The sequence below is a fragment of the Moschus berezovskii genome, chromosome 2 (genome assembly GCF_049115385.1).
Source record: "Moschus berezovskii isolate FMDL1 chromosome 2, NW_MosBer_1.0, whole genome shotgun sequence".
Classification (NCBI taxonomy): domain Eukaryota; kingdom Metazoa; phylum Chordata; class Mammalia; order Artiodactyla; family Moschidae; genus Moschus; species Moschus berezovskii.
Window position 1 is genome coordinate 36,880,025 of NC_142461.1, and position 20,148 is coordinate 36,900,172.

Genomic DNA, 20,148 nt, shown 5'->3' on the forward strand with positions numbered 1-20,148 from the left:
ACACTATTACACCTGAAGCATACTATCATGTGCTCCATTTAAAATATAAAGAAATTGAACCTATTATAATGACTAGAAAGTTATTCCAAAAATTAGCAAGTTAGTAAGATGTGGAGCTGGAATTCAATTATAGAAATTTTGACACCAAATTCCACATTCTTTTCATCTCACTTTTTTTTTCTCTAGACAACAATGTCTATAATAATAAGAATAAAGTGCTTTCTGGGAATATACATCACAAATGGATGTAAAATTGATGGTATTATCTTATTTAAATGTGACAAATACTCAGGGTAATCTTGAGAGGGATAGATCTGAAATAAAGCAAGCCTCTGGTTTTATATCCTTGTCTGTCTGCCCTTGGTTTTATTTATTTTATTCTTTATTCTATTTCTTCCTCTTTTTTAAAACAATTTTATCTTTTCTGATACACTATCACTATTCCTATATAGTCCTATCAAGAAAGATAAGACACGGAATGCAAGAAGAAAAGTAAGGGACATCAGACAAAGTCAAAGGAGACCAAAATATAAGCCAGAGAGGCAGCAAGAGAAGAGAAAGCACAGGAGATGGGACCTGACAAAAGTTAAAGTAGCTATTAAAGTCAGGTTAATAAAGCTTGTGTTGCCATAATAAATAACCACCATATTGCAGTAGACTACAGAAAAATATTTAAATATATTTCATGTAAAGTGCACTGAAAGTCTGGGAAGCTTTCTCAGACCCTTCCCTTCATCCCCACTCTGGAATGGTCTGGCATTCCAAGAAGTTTTGAATTTATGGCACCTCTGGTGGCTCAGATGGTAAGGAATCTGTCTGCAATGCAGGAGATTTGAGTTCAATCTCTCAGGAATGGTCCCTCAGGGTCAGGAACATTCCCTGGAGAAGGAAATGGCTACTCACTAGTATGACACCACCTTTATGGCAGAAAGCAAAGAAGAACTGAAGAGCCTCTTGATGAAAGAGGAGAGTGAAAAAGTTGTCTTAAAACTCAGCATGCAGAAAACTAAGATCATGGCATCCAGTCCCATCATTTTATGGCAAATAGATGGGAAAACAATGGAAACAGTGACAGACTTTATTTTGGGGGGCTCCAAAATCACTGCAGATGGTGACTGCAGCCAGGACATTAAAAGACACTTGCTCCTTGGAAGAAAAGCTATGACCAACCTAGACAGCATATGAAAAAACAGAGACATTACTTTACCAACAAAGGTCTGTCTAGTCAAAGCTATGGTTTTTCTAGTAGTCATGTATGGATGTGAGAATTGCACTATAAAGAAAGCTGAGCACTGAAGAATTGATACTTTTGAACTGTGGTGTTGGAGAAGACTCTTAGAGTCCCTTGGACTGCAAGGAGATCCAACCAGTCCACCCTGAATATTCATTGAAAGGACTGATGCTGAAGCTGAAATTCCAACACTTTCGCCACCTGATGCAAAGAAGTGACTCATTTGAAAAGACCCTGATGCTGGGAACGATTGAGGGCGGGAGGAGAAGAGGACGACAGAGAATGAGATTTTTAAATGGGATCACCGACAAGATGGACATGAGTTTGAGTAGGTTTCGGGAGTTGGTGATGGACAGGGAGGCCTGTTGTGCTGCAGTCCATGAGGTCACAAAGAGTCAAACACAACTGAGCAACTGAACTGAGCTGACTCACTCCAGTATTCTTGCCTGGAAAATTCCATGGGCAGAGGAGCTTGGTGGGCTACAGTCCTGGGGTCTCAGAGTCAGACACACTGAATGAATGACTAACACTTTCACTCTTCACAGCTACCTAAGATCCCCACATTATGGCAGCAGGGAAAGAGAGGCCGGAGAGTTTAGCACCAGCATTTTCTTAAATTGTTTCTGCTTAATTTCATTATCCATAGTAAGACGCACCTCCCATCTAGTGGGAGGGAATTTCTATATTCTATGAAGCTGAAAGTGCAGGGAATTAGATACTGGTGAATCATGGCTTTGTCTTTTACAGTAACTACCAAAGAAAAATGTCAGTTGTCACCGAGAAAAAAATGAAATGTTTCTGTCAGGATTTAGCCTATCCTTTAGTTTCCTGTCTAGATTATTGGGTTCAAGGATAGCTTAAAATCAGAGCTAAGGAAAAATATTTCCTTCACCTTTGTTTGCTATTATTGCATTTATTAGTTCATTCTCTGGGCCTAGAATCTTAAAAGTTTTGGGAAAATAATGATAGAAGAGTACACATTAGACGCACATGTATTTCTTTAAATCTCTTTATTATGGAAATGAGATGAAGAATCAGTACATTTCATTCCTCTTGAGATTTGTCAGACTCTCTTTTTGTTGTGTCAGCTCTGGATATTTGATTTCATATCATGGTATTATAGTCAAATAGTTAAGAGATGCTCTAAAAAGAAGGAAGTTAAAAAATATATCCTATTAAAGTATGCCTAAAGATTAAATGTGAATTTAATTTTAATTTGTAAATTTTTTACATCTGTTGATTTTACCTAGACATTATTTTATATTAGAAGAATTTTATAGAAAAATAATTCCTAATTCTATGACTGCTTAATTTACTCCTAGTAAATTTTATTCTTGTGTTCTGGAAGACGACATCAGCTTATCTCTTGTCTTGTACAATGTCATGCCACTGAGCATACTTGCACAGTAAATGATTTTGTATGATAGACAGCATTACGTGCCTAAGTACCCATGAGCAGGTGTTAAAATTGGAAGCATGTAAAGTATTCTTTTTTGGTAGGAAATAAGTTGCCAGTAGCAAACTCTTCAGGTTGAACAACAATTCTATTTCATAGAAAAAATATATATGTATATAAATATTGAATATATATGTATGTATGTGTGTACATGCATATATACATATAAAATACATATATGAAATTAAGAAAAATGAGATATAAATATATCTGTATCTGTTTATCTAGTTAGATCTTACATAAATAGATTGATAGAGTCTCACTTCAAAATAGTCAAAAAGGTGCTTGATTGAACCTCACCAATCTAAGATTTCCAGAAATTTCTTTTCAGATTACCCTTTTTTTCTTTGCACTACTATTCTTCATTAGCTGCCTTTATCTTTAAATTTTAAAATATTATATTTCTTTTTTAAATTTTATTTTTGTATATGTTTTAAACATTTTATTTTGTATTTGGATATAGCCAATTAATACACGATGTTGTGACAGTTTCAGGTGGCAGCAAAGGGATTCAGTCAAACATATACACATATCCATTCTCCCCCAAACACCTCTCCCATCCAGGCTGCCACATAACATTGAACAGAGTTCCATGTGCTATACAGTAGGTCCTTGTTGGTTATCCATTTAACATATAGCGATGCATACATGTTCATCCCAAACTCCCTAACTATCCCTTCCTCCCACCCTTCACCTGGCAACCATATTACTCAGCCATAGAAAAGAATCAAAGAATGCCATTTGCAGCAACATGGATGGACCTGGAGTGTCGTACTGAGTGGAGTAAGTCAGACAGAGGAGGAGAAATATCACATGATATCACTTACACGTGGAGTCCAAAAGAAATGATATAAATGAATTTACAAAACAGAAACAGACTCACAGACGTCGAGAACAAGATTAAAGTATTATGCTTCTTGATTTCCTGATGTCTTATATCACCACCTGTAACGTCTGGCTAGATGTAATACACTCCCATGAATATACTGATCCCCAACTCCCTGCCTAATAAAGAGACTTGTATGATGTCTCTTTGGTCTTGTCTGTCACATTCACATCATTTATAATTGTAAGCCTAATAATATTAAACATCCCTCTCTATAGTAAGTATATCTTATTTATCTAAATTATGTTCTGTGTGAACTGTCATAAACGTTGAGCCCTATGGATATAAACAAACCTGTGGGAGACAGGAGTCGAGGTAAGAAGTTCCAAGGAGCAAAAAGAAAAGGAATCCTGAGACAATACGGTATTAAAAAGGAGACTAAAACAAATTTTGAGTAGATATCATCTTTCCTACTTATTATACAATTATTCAAAACAGTTGAATGTGTAAATATATGAGCATATTTTAAGACAATAGCATTTTTCACCATGATCTCAATTTGATTTGAGAAGGCACTACTTATCATTTCTTGCATGCTTACTATCCCCAGCACCATATCAATTCCTTTGGAAAAATGTTTAGATGTTTAATAGGAATTTAATATTTTTACTTTTATTGTGACATTTAAATGTATTTTCCTGTTATTCCTTATTATAATTGTATGTATTAGATATTATAAATTGTAAACATAAATATATAAAGTGACAGTATAATTTAGATTACGGTCATAGCTATATCACCTTCTTTTTTTAGTTTCTCCATATAATATTCTTTTGTATCTAGTTTATTATTACAGAGTTTTTGACATTTGCTCATTAGATTGTGCTTTTATTATGCTCAGTATTATACTGTGATTTTCTAAAATCTCTATTCATAGAGATATGATTTTAGCATTATAGGCTGATTTGAGATGGAGAGGAATTTAGAAATTAACTTTGATTTACCTAAAATTCCTAATTTCTGATAATTCAACCAGAGGAAATTTTGAATTCATTGTTCAAATACTCATGGTACTACCAAAGGAAAGTTTACATTTCACTTGTATATGAAATTCAGTGTTAAGCCTAATTCCCATCATTTCCTCATCTTCATTAACTCATGATCGTATTGACTTATTCCCAGTGACTGTGATTAAATATTTCTAGGAAAAATGTTGTTACCAAATATTGTTGCAGCGTAATCTCACTGGGAATAAATGACAGAAAGAAAATATGATGTACTTCTAGAAAAATCACTGGACATTTTTGCTGATTGAAAATCTATACTAGCAGCATCCCCATTTATACTTCTGAAAATTATCTTCCTAGAGGACATTTGGCCATCCACTGAGGTCTCAGTAGCTAAACTAGATGAATACATTCCAGAGGAAAAGGCACCCATTTTCCTTTCTTCATTTTTTTTTCCCCTCACATTTTTTAGGGACCTGACAACTGTACAAAGTGCTCCCATTTCAAGGATGGCCCGAACTGTGTGGAAAAATGTCCAGATGGCTTACAGGGAGCAAATAGTTTCATTTTCAAGTATGCTGATCAAGATCGAGAGTGCCATCCATGCCATCCAAACTGCACCCAAGGGTAAGCAACTTTACTGGCCAACATCTCAATCAAGTGCCTGTTGCTAATCAAAAGGTACACACATGCATGTTTATCCCTGAGGCAATCTAGTAAATATATGATACTCTCATGCAAAATTCTGTGCATCTTTGTATATGTTGATGTTAAGAGAAATCATTTCTGCAAGAATGCTTTATGGAATTGAATTTATACCCACTAAAATGTTTCTTTTTAACAGTTTTTAATGACTTCTATCGATACCTTCATGAAACTAATATCACATATACATTGTGTGGGATGTAGAAATTCTTCCAAATTTTGCTGGAAATTAAAGATATCAGAAAAAAGCAAGCAATTATACTTTTGAGATTCCACTTGATAAAAGTCTTTAACAGAGACTTTCTGTTTCTTTGTTGTTACAATCAACTTAAAGTGAGCATCTCTCTTTGATAAATGCTGCCTTGTATTACTCCTTCAAGAAAATATAAGCAAAAGCAGTGATGATAAAAAAAGGAATTTAGTGATATGCATATTAATAAAAATACAAGTACATTTTGTGAAAGTAATTCTGTCATAGGTTAGCATATTACCTAATGTAACCGATGTAGGACAATTCAAAGATGGGTACATATTTTTTTTAACTTTTCAAAAGGATGCATTGTAAAATGAATAATAATTAGAATACCTTTGATATTGATAACAGTTGAATAACAAAGACATTACAGAAAGAAGAAAAGCACTGAACTATAAAAGAAATAGTGTCACTGCATCTAAGGAATCTCAACAACTATTTCTTTAAAAGACAGCAAACCTACTTTAATAAGGACTTTTCCTTTTCTTTTTTTCCTCTAGAAGGTGAATAAATTTAGAATTGAGAGCAGGTGCACATGCTCTATCCTCCTTCTGTCCAAATATCCTCTTCACCATCGTGAGTGCCCACACACACATGCACACACACGTGCAAGCACATGCACACTTGTGGAGAATCATCTTGGGTACTTTAGATTTGGCAGGAAAATATGAGATTCTGTAAAGAGATTTTCTGCCAGATTAAGGGCTGGTTGATAGGGAATATTGAAGAAGTAAAGCAAACCACATCATTTTCTGCCAAGAGGACATCAATTTGCAGATGCTGCTGCAATTCCCTACAGGTCAAGAAATCAGCTTAAGTTACTCTGTGAAGTGGCAGATTCTCAAAAGGTAAAGTAATATTCTGCCATTCAAATTCAAATTCAGCTTGGAAGAGCTAATGTCACCTCACTGGTTTACACATAAACACATAGTTTGAGGATACTGAAATAGTCACATAGACACTTTGCTTCAAGGAAACTAGAAAAAATAAGCTGCTCCCATGGAGAGTTTTTGCCACTCTCAGGTTAAGGGTATTTCATGAAGAAACTGGTACTGTTGGGGCAGGAGAATCAGCAACAGAGAGGTAGAACTTTGCCTGCTAAGGTAATCATCCACAAGAGGGTTTTATTGTTTTGCAGCTAAAATTAAGCCAGTAAATTATTCAATATAATGTTGATGTCAACAGCTGTTGCCATTCAAAATGAGACCTTTTGCTGTTTTTGCAAATCTAATTACAACAAAGCCATTAGGGAAATGAAAGTGAGATCTCAGAGCCATACAGTCTGGATGCCTGGCTGGTATGTCTTTCTCCTAGTCCTTTTAAATCATGATTACACAATAAAGGAAAAGATATATAGTGGTGGGAAAGTAGGAGGGACAACGAAGAGATCAGTTTACCACAGTTACAAACATTGGATGTCAACCAAAAGGGAGGATGAATGGGAAATGGGAAAGAAATCTGACCAGATCATTTGAGAACTCTAGTAAAAAAAAAAAGATGCCTTTAAATTCACTACTGCAGAATGATGGGGAGATGGAATTTGAATAGTGTATTCCCTGATGTCTTCTAAAGTAAATGAAATCTATCTCTGACTTTGTCCTGACAGATTCTTGTCTTTGTTTACATTTAGCTTCCTGCCATTCTTTTTCTAATACCTTCTGTATTGTCTGGGTTCACTCATTTGCATGAAAGTTCTATGGTCTCAGCCCCAGAACGGACTAGGAATTTGAAATTTTTAAATGCCTAAATCTTCCTTTGTTCACTACTGTGGTGTTCTGTACTTTGAGATCCTTTTAAAGAAGCAATGAGGTGCTCTGTGCACTCAGTCCCACTTTTTCAAATTGATCATACAGAGATAGAAGCTTTTCTTAGAAAGATCACAGGGGCAGTAGGCATGATGAGAAGAGTGACTATTTTTATTCTAAACACACGTAATAACTAAGCCATCAGTAAATGTGAGCTTAACCAGGCCAACTCTACTTTGGAAAACAGCTTTTCTTTTATTAATATATGCCAATATTATGTCAGCTAGATAACGCAGGAACCAAGTTAATGGAAATAGTCTTTCAAATCACATTTTTCAGAAGGAAAATTCTTATTCTGAATATTGTTTAATGATTGCCTGAAAATAAAATTATCTATGTAATACCTTAAAAGCACTTTTACTACTCTAAAGGTATAATACATTAAATGTGTTGACTCTAATAAGTTATTTAGATATTTTTAAAATTTGTGATCCATTTAGCTAGCATCTATCAGGGGAATCTCACTAATATTCCTAGAGAAAAAAGTAATAACATTGTCTCTTCTTGCCTTGACTAGAGGACTTTTATTTTAGCCTTTCCCATTTTATTCATTCTTCAACTTTGCTATACTGAACACCTACTGTGTCTCAGATCCAGTTATAGCCACATTCAGAAATAAATAAGACACAGCTCCTGACCACTAGGAAGTCACAGTTCAGTGAATTTTTATTCTTGCAATTTGTATCTCTCCTCCATTAGTGATCCCTCTCTATATTTTGAAGCGATTAACAGGAATTTAAAACATAGAAATGATATTTATATGTAAAATTAGCAAAATTTTAAAAGAGGACTTGTAACCTAAGTTTAGTATGCAGGAGAATGGTCATAGGGCAAAGATTATAGTTTCTTTACTAACATCACTTACATTCATGACAAATGTCAATTTAATTTTGTTTTGAGACATGAACTAGGATATTTATTTTTATAGGGCATGTTTTAAAAATTCCATTCAAGGTTTTTAGTAATATTAGAACCATGGTTTCATATATAGTTTTCTATTATGCATTAATATTTTTCTTATTACTTCCTTTTATATTATAAATGTATATAGTGAAAGAATTCTCATTAATGGAGAAAACAAGTAGGGCTGCTTGTGGGATTATTGTCAATACTTTTGTAATAAAATTTAAAAATATCTTTTCATTTTAATTTTAAAATTTAGAAAAGTTTTTGTCAAAATCTCAACTATGTTACTTCTATGGGTACATCAAGGTGTTTATAAATCAGTAAGTACAAGTATATGTTAAACACAGTTCAATATTTCAAATTGAGTGTTTTTGATAACATATTATAGTTTCTCTTTCTGAATTTTCTGAAAAGTATCTACTTTAGGACACTAATTATGTAGAGAATGGTATTATTTCACATTTTTATTCAGTCTCTTATTTGGGATTTTGACTTCAAAAGTTTGATGTTTCCATTATTTTTTTATTTTCTGAATCAATATGAATTGCTTATGCAAATTTGTTTATGTAGAGTTGACATAGAATATATGTATTAAATACACAGTGGCTTGTATTGAGTTTAAAAATATGGCCACTTCAGTCATACTCTTATTCTTCCTCCTCCTCCATTTTTCTTTTATCCTCAACTTATATATACCTTGAAATTTCAAATATCCTACAAAATCTCCTAGATAAACTTTCTTGACCTCACATCCTGCCCCCTCAAGAGCTCCTCCCTTTTCCTTTGCTTCTATTCTCATATTTCCAATTTGCTTCTCAAGTCATAACAACCTAAGTTCTAGTGACCCTGACAATGTCAACTAACATACTCTTAGCAGTTCTTTTTCTAGACCTGTCTTGCACTGACAATGATGATCATCCAGTCCCTGAAGTTTTTTCATGACTTGGACCACCACGACACTGCAGTTAATTAATTTTACTCAATCATATTTTCCTGTTTCTGGCATATGAGCTCATCTGATGTCATTTACTAATTATTGGAGTTCTTTGGGTTTCAGTCTCACTCTCTGTTCTCCTCACTTTAAAGATCCTTCTCCAGCTGTCACATCCATTTACGTGATTTCAACCTTCTTCTGTATGCTGTTTCAAAGCTGGATCATTGTACTTGTGCCTCCAGCTTCCCCCTTCTCCTCCTGAACCCCTCCCCACTGCTCATCTCTCCAGCTGTGAGGAACATTTCTACCTGGATGTAGGACAAACCACACTAAACTCTAGTTAACCACGAACTGAAATTATCACCCCCTCCTCCATGAAAACACACACACAAAAGAAGCTGTCACCTTCTGTCTGGTATACTCCCACCGATGGTACCACTATTCTCCAAGTTTGAAATATGAGTCATCTTTAACTCCTGGGCTCTTTCCACTTCCATCATCAAACCAGCCATTAGCCACTTTTTTTAACCCCCCATACCTTTCTTAAATCTCTCCCTTTGTCTCTTATCCTAGTTACCATTCTCCCCATTTAAGCATCATCATCTGTTACCTAGACTAAAACAGCCTCAGGGCCAAAGAAATCTATCTGAGGTCTCCTAGCTGACTAGTCTTTACAGGGCAAAGAGATCAATGCTATAACACATATACAGCAAGTTCACAACTTCCTTAAAACCCTGCAGTGGTTTTCCACTAAATTTATTTTTAAGCAGATCATATTCAAGTTCTGCTTTCTATTAAATGATCTAGCTTCTTTTTCTCCTTCTCCCTGTTGTGTCATATTTTGTTCTCTAACTGTTCAGAATTATTTGTGTCTGTGCATACACATCCTACCTTTCCTCAGATCTATGTTTTTGCTGCTGCTCTTTCTTATACCTTAGAAGTTATTACCACTCCAATCCAGTGCTCAGGACCCTGAACTTCAGCCTCTTAATTTCTCCATGAAGGTTACCATGATCTTCTGAAGCTGCCTTTCCCTCCTCCACATCTCCTAAGCCACTCTTTTATGTCCCTTATTACATTTATCATCTTATACAATACACATATGTTTATGCATCTGTCTCTTTCATTAAATTGTAAGCTCATTAAGAATAGGGAAAATTTCCAATTCATCTTTTTTTCCCCCCAGCTCCTGGAATAGTAGGAACACTTAGAAGACATGTGACAAAGGGTTTTGTTTTGTTTCATTCAATGAATGAATGAAAATCTTTCATTTCTCATACTTTCCCCTCAAGTTAAATGTTGCTTTCACATATTTTTATCTTTCAAAGATGATTAGAAAGACACAGTTTGCAAACTAACCATAGCTTTCAGATTATCACTTGGTAATAATAAGTAGACGATAGATTTTACAGAAATGGCAATATCGTATTAAAAAAAAAGCATTTGAAGGAGATATAATGGGAAACTAGAGAAAAATGACTCCTTGAGAATAAAAGAAAGCCATCTAATACAATTTGGAATCTTTTATAGCAATTAAATCTTTATTTTTAGAAGTGGTTCTCATTATGGATTATGGAACCAATCCAATGTTATGTGCTCTGTATTTCAATTTTAATTTATTTGGTTTTTTAAAAGATTTTTTCAGTATATATTTTATTTGCTTTTGTTGAAACACCTTTTTATTGTATTTCTGTACATTAAAATTTATCTGGGCCACTCAAAGCCAATTTTCAAAATAAAAATAATTTTTCACCTAGTAAGAATATGATAGCTGATATTAAATAGGAAAATAGTGACTTAATTATTGTCATACATAGTTATATTTGTTTACCACTGTTCTATAATTTTCTATAGATAAGTGGACAGTCTGGCTTTATACATGAGAACTTTATTAATTCATTATGTAATGATTTTAATTTCAGCTTCTTTTTCAGTTTTAGAAGTGAGGATTTGGGGAAAAAAATATTGCCAGTGGAATTAGTTCAATAAGTCATAGCTGTACCAGGAAACTTGATAATGCACTAGAGCTATATGTCCATAATGAGAGAAAAGGGAAATAAATACAATTCAAATTCATTGGAAGATGGAAGGAATAATATTTCTATAACACTTCAAAATCAGAATTCTGTGTACTTACATTATTTGACTTAAATATTAACTTCAGTGGATTCTGTAGTTACCTGAGTCTCAATTTATTCATTTCCTTGTGGTGTATTTATTTGTTATTGTTTGAGTTAATTATTATGGCAGTTTATAAAACTGTTTTTATTTGCCTGTTATAGCATTGCTCTTTTAAAAACAAGTTCAAGATAAACTGCAGTATGGTGAAACAAATTAATCTGCTTTTTAAATGAATTCATGTTTATAGATAAGTATGTTTTAAAGACTGTCACAACCAAGGGATGGAGTAATGTGATTATGTAAAGTAACCATGAGAATAGCATTAAAGGTTGTTAACTCATTTTCTGCTAAAATCAATTTTTAATGAGTATTAAACATCAGGTTATTCTATTATATTGAATAGCTCATGTTTCCTTTTTTATTTTGTTTTTCACTTAACCTTAGAACATTTTAGAAGACACTGTATACATGAAACCAATTATAGTCATTGAGATATTAAGTTTTTCATCAAGACATATAATCATGAATGATGCTAATGAATTTAAAGTATTAGAGATGAGCAATATGTGTTTGGAAGTTATCCACAGAAACAGATTACACTTTTCTTTACGTGAACTTGTTTCTCTGCATTCTATTTATGTTGTATTTGCAGTTCACTTCTGGGTATCCATCAAGTAATCATCTCCTCACCAGCTTTAAATTCATGATGTTCTGAAGTTGTCTAATAACTATAATTAGGATTTGACACAATTGATGTTGGTCTTCCTGATTCTTTGAAAAATGACTAATTTTTCTTTCCTTGTATTTTTAAAATTTGGACCTTCTACAGGTGCATAGGCTCAAGTATAGAAGACTGCATCGGCCTGATGGATAGGTACTTGGTGTGCTTGCTTCCCATGTTCTTCCTCCAAGGCTCCGTGTGTGAGCACTGGTGCATGTGTGTGCATGCCACTGTGAATGGAGAATGATGTTTTCTGTTCTGTAATTGCCTGCAGGTGTAGCGGTCCCACTAGTCATGACTGCATTTACTACCTTTGGACGGGCCATTCCACTTTACCACAACATGCTAGGTAACATCTACCATGTTTCCATTTTGTCATTCAAATCCTTTCCCAATTATCATGGATAAGAAAAAAAGAAAAAACTACTAACCAGTTGGATAAAGTTTATAATATGTTACGTCAGGGAGTAATGAGAGAGGTATATAACTCTTTACATTTCAAGCCATATTTCTTACCTCTTCTTCCTTTATTCATTAAGATTTTGGAATCCAAATTAGAAATATCATTGATTTCTTTAATTTTTTATAATTTAAACATGATTTTAAATCTTACCCTAGAATTTTAATAGAATCTTTATGTTCTTAATTATGTAGATGATTGCAGAAAGAAACATCTTTAAGAGGGTAATTTGCAAAAGTTGATCTATTTTCTGAGGTGTTTCTTACTTGATTTAATTTCTGACTTTATTTTGAACTGGTTGGTTTATTCCCTAGGTATCAGGATTACTATAAACTAAAGACTGTATAGAAAATATTCAGTACAAGTTAAAAAGCAAAGTATTTCCCTTATGTTTATACAAAAAACTATATACAAACGCTTGTAATGGCTTTATTCAAAATAACCAGGACCTGGAAATTATTCAGGTGTCTTTTAATTGTGGTATATCCATACCTTGTAAAATCACTCAGTAATAGAAGGAACAAACTGCTGATATACACAAAACATGGATGGATCTCAAAAGCAGTACGCTAACTGAAAGAAGCTAGATTTTAAAGAGTACATACTATAGGATTCCATTTATATGGCATTTTGGAAAAGGCAGAACGATGGAGAGATGGAGAATGAAACTGATCAGAGTTGCCAGGAACTGGGATGGGGGCAGAGGGAGATGAGATCTATTACAAAAAGTCGTGAGGCAATTTAAAGAGATGATGAAACTATTCTGTATCTTAATAGTGATGATGGTTGCATGAACGTATGAACTTGTCAAAAATGGCTATGCTTTACATTAAGAAGAATGAATTTTACTGTACATAAATTATACCTCAATAAATTTGACTTTAAAACACGTCTTGTTTAGGAAAATAGTAACTGTACAATGTGGTGTGGAAATACTGTTAGCTTTCTTTATGAAACAATTATATCTTTTGGAAGAGAAAATAGTGCTAAATTACAATTAGCAAAGTAATCATTTTGGATAAAGCACTGCCTTTTAATGTAAATTTTTGATTGAAGTGTAACATATGTTGTGTAAAAATATGCACAACATAAATGTAAAGCTCAATAAATTTTTCCAAATGAAGCATTTGTGTAATCATCAGCCAGATCAAGAAACAGAACAGTATCAGAACCAGAGACACTTCTCAAGGCCCATTTCCCTTGAGCTAACAACGCAGGTCAATTTGCCTGTTTTTGTACTTGATACATTGAATCATGCACTATGTACTCTTTACATCTGACTTCGTTTGCTAAATATTATATAAATGAGATTCATCTATGTCATTTGATTTAGTTGTAGTTTTTTATTCGTATGATATTTGCCTTTAAATTTTTTTAAAACAATCTAACATGATATTTCTTATTAGTAAATTATTTTTTAATAAAATAAATAGAGAAATCAAATTCTAAAAAGAAGAATGTGGTAGTTAAGTGATTTATACAACAGTGGCACTTTGGCATTTGGGCACAATCAAGATCTATTAATACAACTATTTACAGCAATGTCAAATTATGAAAAAAATAATAAATAAATGAGAGGGGAACACAGAGAGACAAGGAGGGAAAGAGAACCTAAGACCCAAACTGCAGTTTTAAAAACAAATATCTGTTTACTCCTATATATATATTTTTTTCCTCCTTGAGACTTGAGTCACTGTACTATCACTTTGAAGCTTGTATACGCATTTGTTTTTGATGATTTTTTTATAATCATTGCAACCAGTTAGCAAGAGGCAATATAATATGGTGGTTAAATGTGCTGTCTTTGGAATCAGATTTTCTACTGTTTTTTAGATGTGGGACTGTAGGTAAGTTCCTTAAATTATCTGAGCTTCGCTTTCTTCATTATACAATAGGACTATAAATATCATTCATAAGTTGGCTTGGAAGATTGAGTGAGTCAGTAAGATAGTGCCTGGTTTAGCAAAATCACTCAGTACATATTACTTATCATTTCTCTAGATAGAAAATATTTTAAAGGGTAAGGATGGAGGAGCATACCCCTCCAAAGGGTAGCAAGTCTCCCAGAGTAACTCAGGGAGCTTTGATATGTCCCTCTGCCCCTATGATAGGCCCTTTAAAGGAAGGGAGGAAATTTCTTTTGTCATCTTGAAAATCGCTGTCTTAACAAGTGCCACTGGTACCAGTGGCAGTAGGTCATAGGCATAGGTATATGGAGAGACAGAGAAAGTGTTAAAACCATAGTGATAGATGACTTAGGTTTTCAGTGATAGTAATTGATGTTTATCACTCAAAATCATAGTGTGTGTTACAAATTTAATATTTCCAACATTTAAATAAATGGTTTGGAAATTTTCATTCCTGTTGTTTACTTAGATTTCCAGGCCATTCCTTTTAGTCTTAGGTTAACAGGTCAAATTCATATTAACTTTCCCATAAATAAGTTTGGGTTTTCCTGGTGGCTCAGATGGTAAAGAAACTGCCTGCAATGTGGGAGACCTGGGTTCAATCCCTGGGTTGGGAGGATCCCCTGGAGGAGGGCATGACAGCCTGGAGAATCCCCATGGACAGAGTAGCCTGGTGGGCTACAGTGCATGAGATCACAAAGAGTCAAACACTACCGAAGTGACTCTGCACTGCACATGACTGGTAGCAGCATATAGATTGTAGAGTTCAGTCCATCATTCTGATGAAAAATCACCTGTAGGCCTTGGTACAAGTAAAGAGCAGAGGTTCTTGAATGTGAAAACCTGGCGTCGAGTATTGACTCTACAATATTTTTTATCTGCAAAATGAGGACAATAATGGCAAATTTTAAAGTGGGAATTCTTATACCTCATAAAATTGGTGTGAAGATTAACTGGGATAATGAAAAGGAACCATTGTTTAGTATGTGTTCACTGATGCTGGCTATGAATCTAGTTGAAATAGTAGTAAAATAATCTTTTTAAAAATTTCATGAGGTTGTGCTCTATTAGTATTTTATCCGTTCCGTCGCTCAGTCGTGTCCGACTCTTTGCGACCCCGTGGACTGTAGCTTACCAGGCTTCTCCGTCCATGGGATTCTCCAGGCAAGAATACTGGAGTGGGTTACCGTTTCCGTCTCCAGGGCATCTTCCCAACCCAGGGATCGAACCCGGGTCTCCCACATTGGAGGCAGACGCTTTAACCTCTGAGCCACCAGGGAAGCCCGTAAGTATTTTATAGCTGGTCACTAATCCAGTAATTTAATGGCTATGGAGTTAACACATCCGAATTTCTCAGGTTCTAAGTACCTAAATTTTGTATCACATTTCTTAGTTTAATGATTTCAAATAATTGATAGTAGATAGCTAATTGTTCCTTTTAGATCTCTCTGCTGCTGCTGCTGTTGCTAAGTTGCTTCAGTCGTGTCTGATTCTGTGCGACCCCATAGACGGCAGCCCACCAGGCTCCCCCGTCCCTGGGATTCTCCAGGCAAGAACACTGGAGTGGGTTGCCATTTCCTTCTCCAATGCGTGAAAGTGAAAAGTGAAAGTGAAGTCTCTCAGTCGTGTCCGACTCTTAGCGACCCCATGGACTGCAGCCTACCAGGCTCCTCCACCCATGGGATTTTCCAGGCAAGAGTACTGGAGTAGGCTGTCATTGCCTTCTCTGAGATCTCTCTAGATATCTTTAATTAATACCTTTTTTAACATAAATTTAAGGCAGTTTAAGTTATTCTATTCTTACGTTGACTCTTACATTATGTTGTCTCTGTTCTTCAATTGTATTGACTTGTTGACTGACTTGTCAGATGCTGTTTATAAGGCAGTTTGGAATCTGCATAAAATATTTAGCTTGGACACTTCAGAAAATATTTATGAGAGTGGAGTGTTTTGACATGTGTTGGATAAGAAATAACAAGTATCTCCTTTCAGGTCCTAAGTATTACAGTAAATGCTTACTTCTCAGAAATGGGGTGGATATATATTTAATTGAAAGCAGGGATCTAGTTTAGTAATATTATATTTCATGTCGTTTCTCATGTTTAAATTCCATCGCAGTTTAAGCTTCTCTCCTAATTGATTAAAGTAAATTTTATATAATAGGAGGACAAAAACATGATAGAAAATAATTGTTTTAAGTTTCATACATAATATTTTAACTGGGAGATTATCTAAAACCTAGTGTACTTTTAGTAACAGAAAATTACATTGAGCATGTCAATGTGGTCATTTCAAGATATTCAGAGTTCATACTCCCTACTGCCCCATTATCCTCTATTCTGTTTCCTAAACCAGCAGGAAAAGAGATTGAAGATTTAAATGAAAACAGGTGAAATGTTTCCAATCTTGATCGACTTTCATTTTCTAAGCAGTGTTATTCTTTCCCAACCCTGCAATTTACGAATTGGTTTTCCACACTCCATTTACCTTGTAGGCTGCTGCTGGAATTTCTTCCAAGAAGATTGGATAAGATAGAATAGAATTTATTATTTTACTTGTAGTCTCCTAGAATATGCTACTTACAATGAAAATAATGCTTGATATTTTGAAACTTCTCCATACTTTCCTTATTTGAAATAAATTCCTTAAAAATAGCATTTAGCTTTGATGTTCTTCCTATTCCATCAAGAATCTTATGAAGAAATACATTTAGAAAAGTTTTATTTTTAATATTCTTCTTGATGCTATTTATTTTAGCTTGTATATATGCTGTTTTCGTATAGATTCTGCTAGAACAAAATATTCTATTCTGTTTCTTAGTCAAATATATATCCAGAGCTTTTTAAAAATCTTAGTTTCTTACTCTCCTAGAGCCCTAAATTGTTCATCTCAACAAGGAAAGACTCTATTGGCAAAGCATTTTTTTTTTTTTTTAGTTAGCAATTCAAACTTTAATAATTTTTTTATTGAATTTATAACAACTGACAGAACAACTAATAGATGCATTTTCAAACATTTTTATCTGGCTATTTGTTTCAACTCAATTATTCCAGATGCTTCACAATATGAAATAAGGTAATTGAACTTAGTTTAACTCCCTAAATCTCATATGGGCAGACGTGTGAAATGTTTCATGCCTGTGTGACACTTTTACTTTACGATATAGTAGTTAATACCTAAGAGGTCACATAACAGTTTATCCTTTAGCAGTGTGACCCATGTGTGACAAATGAGAGGGCTGATGTGATGTTCTTGGCACTACTTTCACAAATGGCACAATCTTTTTTCTTTGCTTGTTTTGCCTCCAAGGAACTTAATTTGTAACTTATGTCCAAATAGAATAGTCAAAGTTGCTTGTAAACAGTTACGTTATTTGAGTGACAGTTGTGTTATGATCCATAAGTTCAATAAATAAAAGTACACAGGCTTTTCATTATAAGTTTATCCTCATTCCACCTTGTTTCATATATTAAATTTACTTTTGAATTAAAGAGAGTTCAAAGAGGTGAAGGAGAGTGGGTGAATTTCTTTTTCTCCAGCTGATTTGGCTCCCACACTTTGAAGTACTCAAAAAATACCAAAATTATCAAAGAATCTTAAGTCAAGAGTAAAACATCTCAGATCAATTGTTGTTAATTCCTTCTCTTGCAGTTCAAGTGGTTGTTTTAAACAATGGTATTCAGTGGTGCAGTTTGCATGAATGGCTTTTGTAATGATATTAAAATGTCCATACATTGTTACAAAGCTTTTACAGATCCTAGAAACATTAATATTAAACTCAAACTTACTGACTGTAAAAATGTGACCCAAAGTCATATTTTTGACTGAAAGTCAAAAGAGATTTTAAGAGCATTGACTGTAGGACTATAATAGAAAACCTAAAGATAGTATTATTGAACTGGGAAGATGTTTATTATACCAGTTAAGGGTCAGAGCAAAAATTTAGTAGATTGAGGTAACCATTATGAATACTTTTTTACTCTTTTCCATCAGCATCCTTCTATGATATAGAAATTATGGTGTTTATAATTAGTAATTTCTGATCTGGAATGAAGTCAGGATTGCCTTCTGTCAATGTTCTCAAAATATCTTAAGTTTCATTGAAATTCATTACTGAATGTCTTTTATTGAATGGAAGGAAAAAATAAGAGATATTCCTGAAGGCTTAGCTCCTTTCTTTATACAAATATTTATAGTTTTAAATGTACTTTGCTTGTCTTTTTCCCAAGATTTGACCTCTGGCGTATATATTCTTATAAAGTACAATTAACAGGTATAGGTATGTCATCAACATTACTAAGTATTTTTAATTGCAATTTTAGTAGACTAGAATATTATATATATAGAATATTATGTTATATATATATAACAAATATCTTTCAGATTAAGAGCTGTCTATATTGCAACCAACTAAAAATATTAAACCATTGCAAACATTTCTGTAGTACATAGAAAGATGTATTGACAATGTACAAAGGAAGTGAAAAAGTAGCAGATATGGCAAAATGAACAAGTAATTCCTAATAAAGAGAATTGACTTCATGCTTTCAAGTGACTAACATGCAAATATGTTAAACAGTAAATTATATGTGCAGGTATAGTATGTATATACATAGGACTTCCCAGGTAGTGCAGTGGTAAAGAATCCACCTGCCTCTTCAGGAGAGGCAAGAGACACAAGTTTGATCGATAGGACAGGAAGATCCTCAGGGTAGGAAATGGCAACACACTCCAGTATACTTGCCTGGGAAATCCCATGGGCAGAGGAACGTGGTAGACTGCAATCTATGGGTCGCAAAGAGTTGAACATGACTAGGCATACACGTGTATATATATGTGTGTGAGTATTAATAGCTTAGTTGTGTCCGATTCTTTGCAACCCCATGGACTGTAGCCTGCCAGTCTCCTCTGTCAGTGGAATTCTCCATGCAAGAATACTGGAGTGGGTTGCCATTTCTTTCTCCAGAGGATCTTACCGACCCAGGGATTGAATCCAGATCTTCTGCATTGCAGGCAGATTCTTTACCATCTGAGCTACCAAGGAAGCCTGTATATATGTATCATATATACATACACACATACACACACTCACATATATATAATATAATCCCTTACTTAAATCTGACACAAAAGTTATCAGTAAATTATTGAAAGTGCTAAGATAATGTCTTTTCATCCAGTCAGCACCCAAATACAATGGATTGAATATCTTGGAATTAATATGCTATAGAACGATTAGGGTTAACACATATAACATATATCCTTGGTCATTTGCCTACTCCTGGTATTTCATCTTTAAAATCATGCTTAGTGTGTGTGTGAAGTCATTTGTGTTTATAGAAAAATTCAGAGTAATCGTATAACTGTGAATGTATTAAACATTTCCAATGTGAAGATATTAGTGAATTTACCATCTAATGGTATCATAGTTTTCCCTCAAAACCTATTTTGAAATTCAAAATATCATAGATTTGGATTGTATACTTGATAACTAAATGGTAAAGTTTAAAAACAAACAGCTTTATGATTAGGTAAGGTGAATGAATTGTTCAACTACTATATGTTTTCTATTACCATGTAAACAATTACCGTAAACATAGCAGCTTAAAAACTGAAACAAAAATAAAAGAACAGTTCTATAGGTAAAAGCACATGCATGGCTAGGTTCTCTCCTTAGGATGTCACCAGGCTGAAATCAAGGTGCTGTCTGGACTGTGTTCTCAACCAGAGCTGGGAGTCCTCTCCCAAATTTAGTCAGGCGATTGGCAGAATCCAAGTATTTGCACTTGTAGGACTGTGGCTGTCTTCCATTGCTT

General features: G+C 34.1%; 1 protein-coding gene across 2 annotated transcripts in view; it reads left to right on the forward strand.

The window, feature by feature from the left end:
• The window catches only part of ERBB4 (erb-b2 receptor tyrosine kinase 4), a 1,317,642-nt gene that overhangs the window by 1,012,814 nt on the left and 284,680 nt on the right, over nt 1-20,148 (forward strand). The window contains exons 15-17 of one of the 2 annotated variants that reach the window (XM_055398441.2): nt 4,993-5,147; nt 12,074-12,118; nt 12,240-12,314. In XM_055398441.2, the coding sequence (XP_055254416.1) occupies nt 4,993-5,147; nt 12,074-12,118; nt 12,240-12,314 (275 nt within the window). The remainder of the gene's footprint in view (nt 1-4,992; nt 5,148-12,073; nt 12,119-12,239; nt 12,315-20,148) is intronic. The other variant, XM_055398442.2, reaches the window with a different exon arrangement.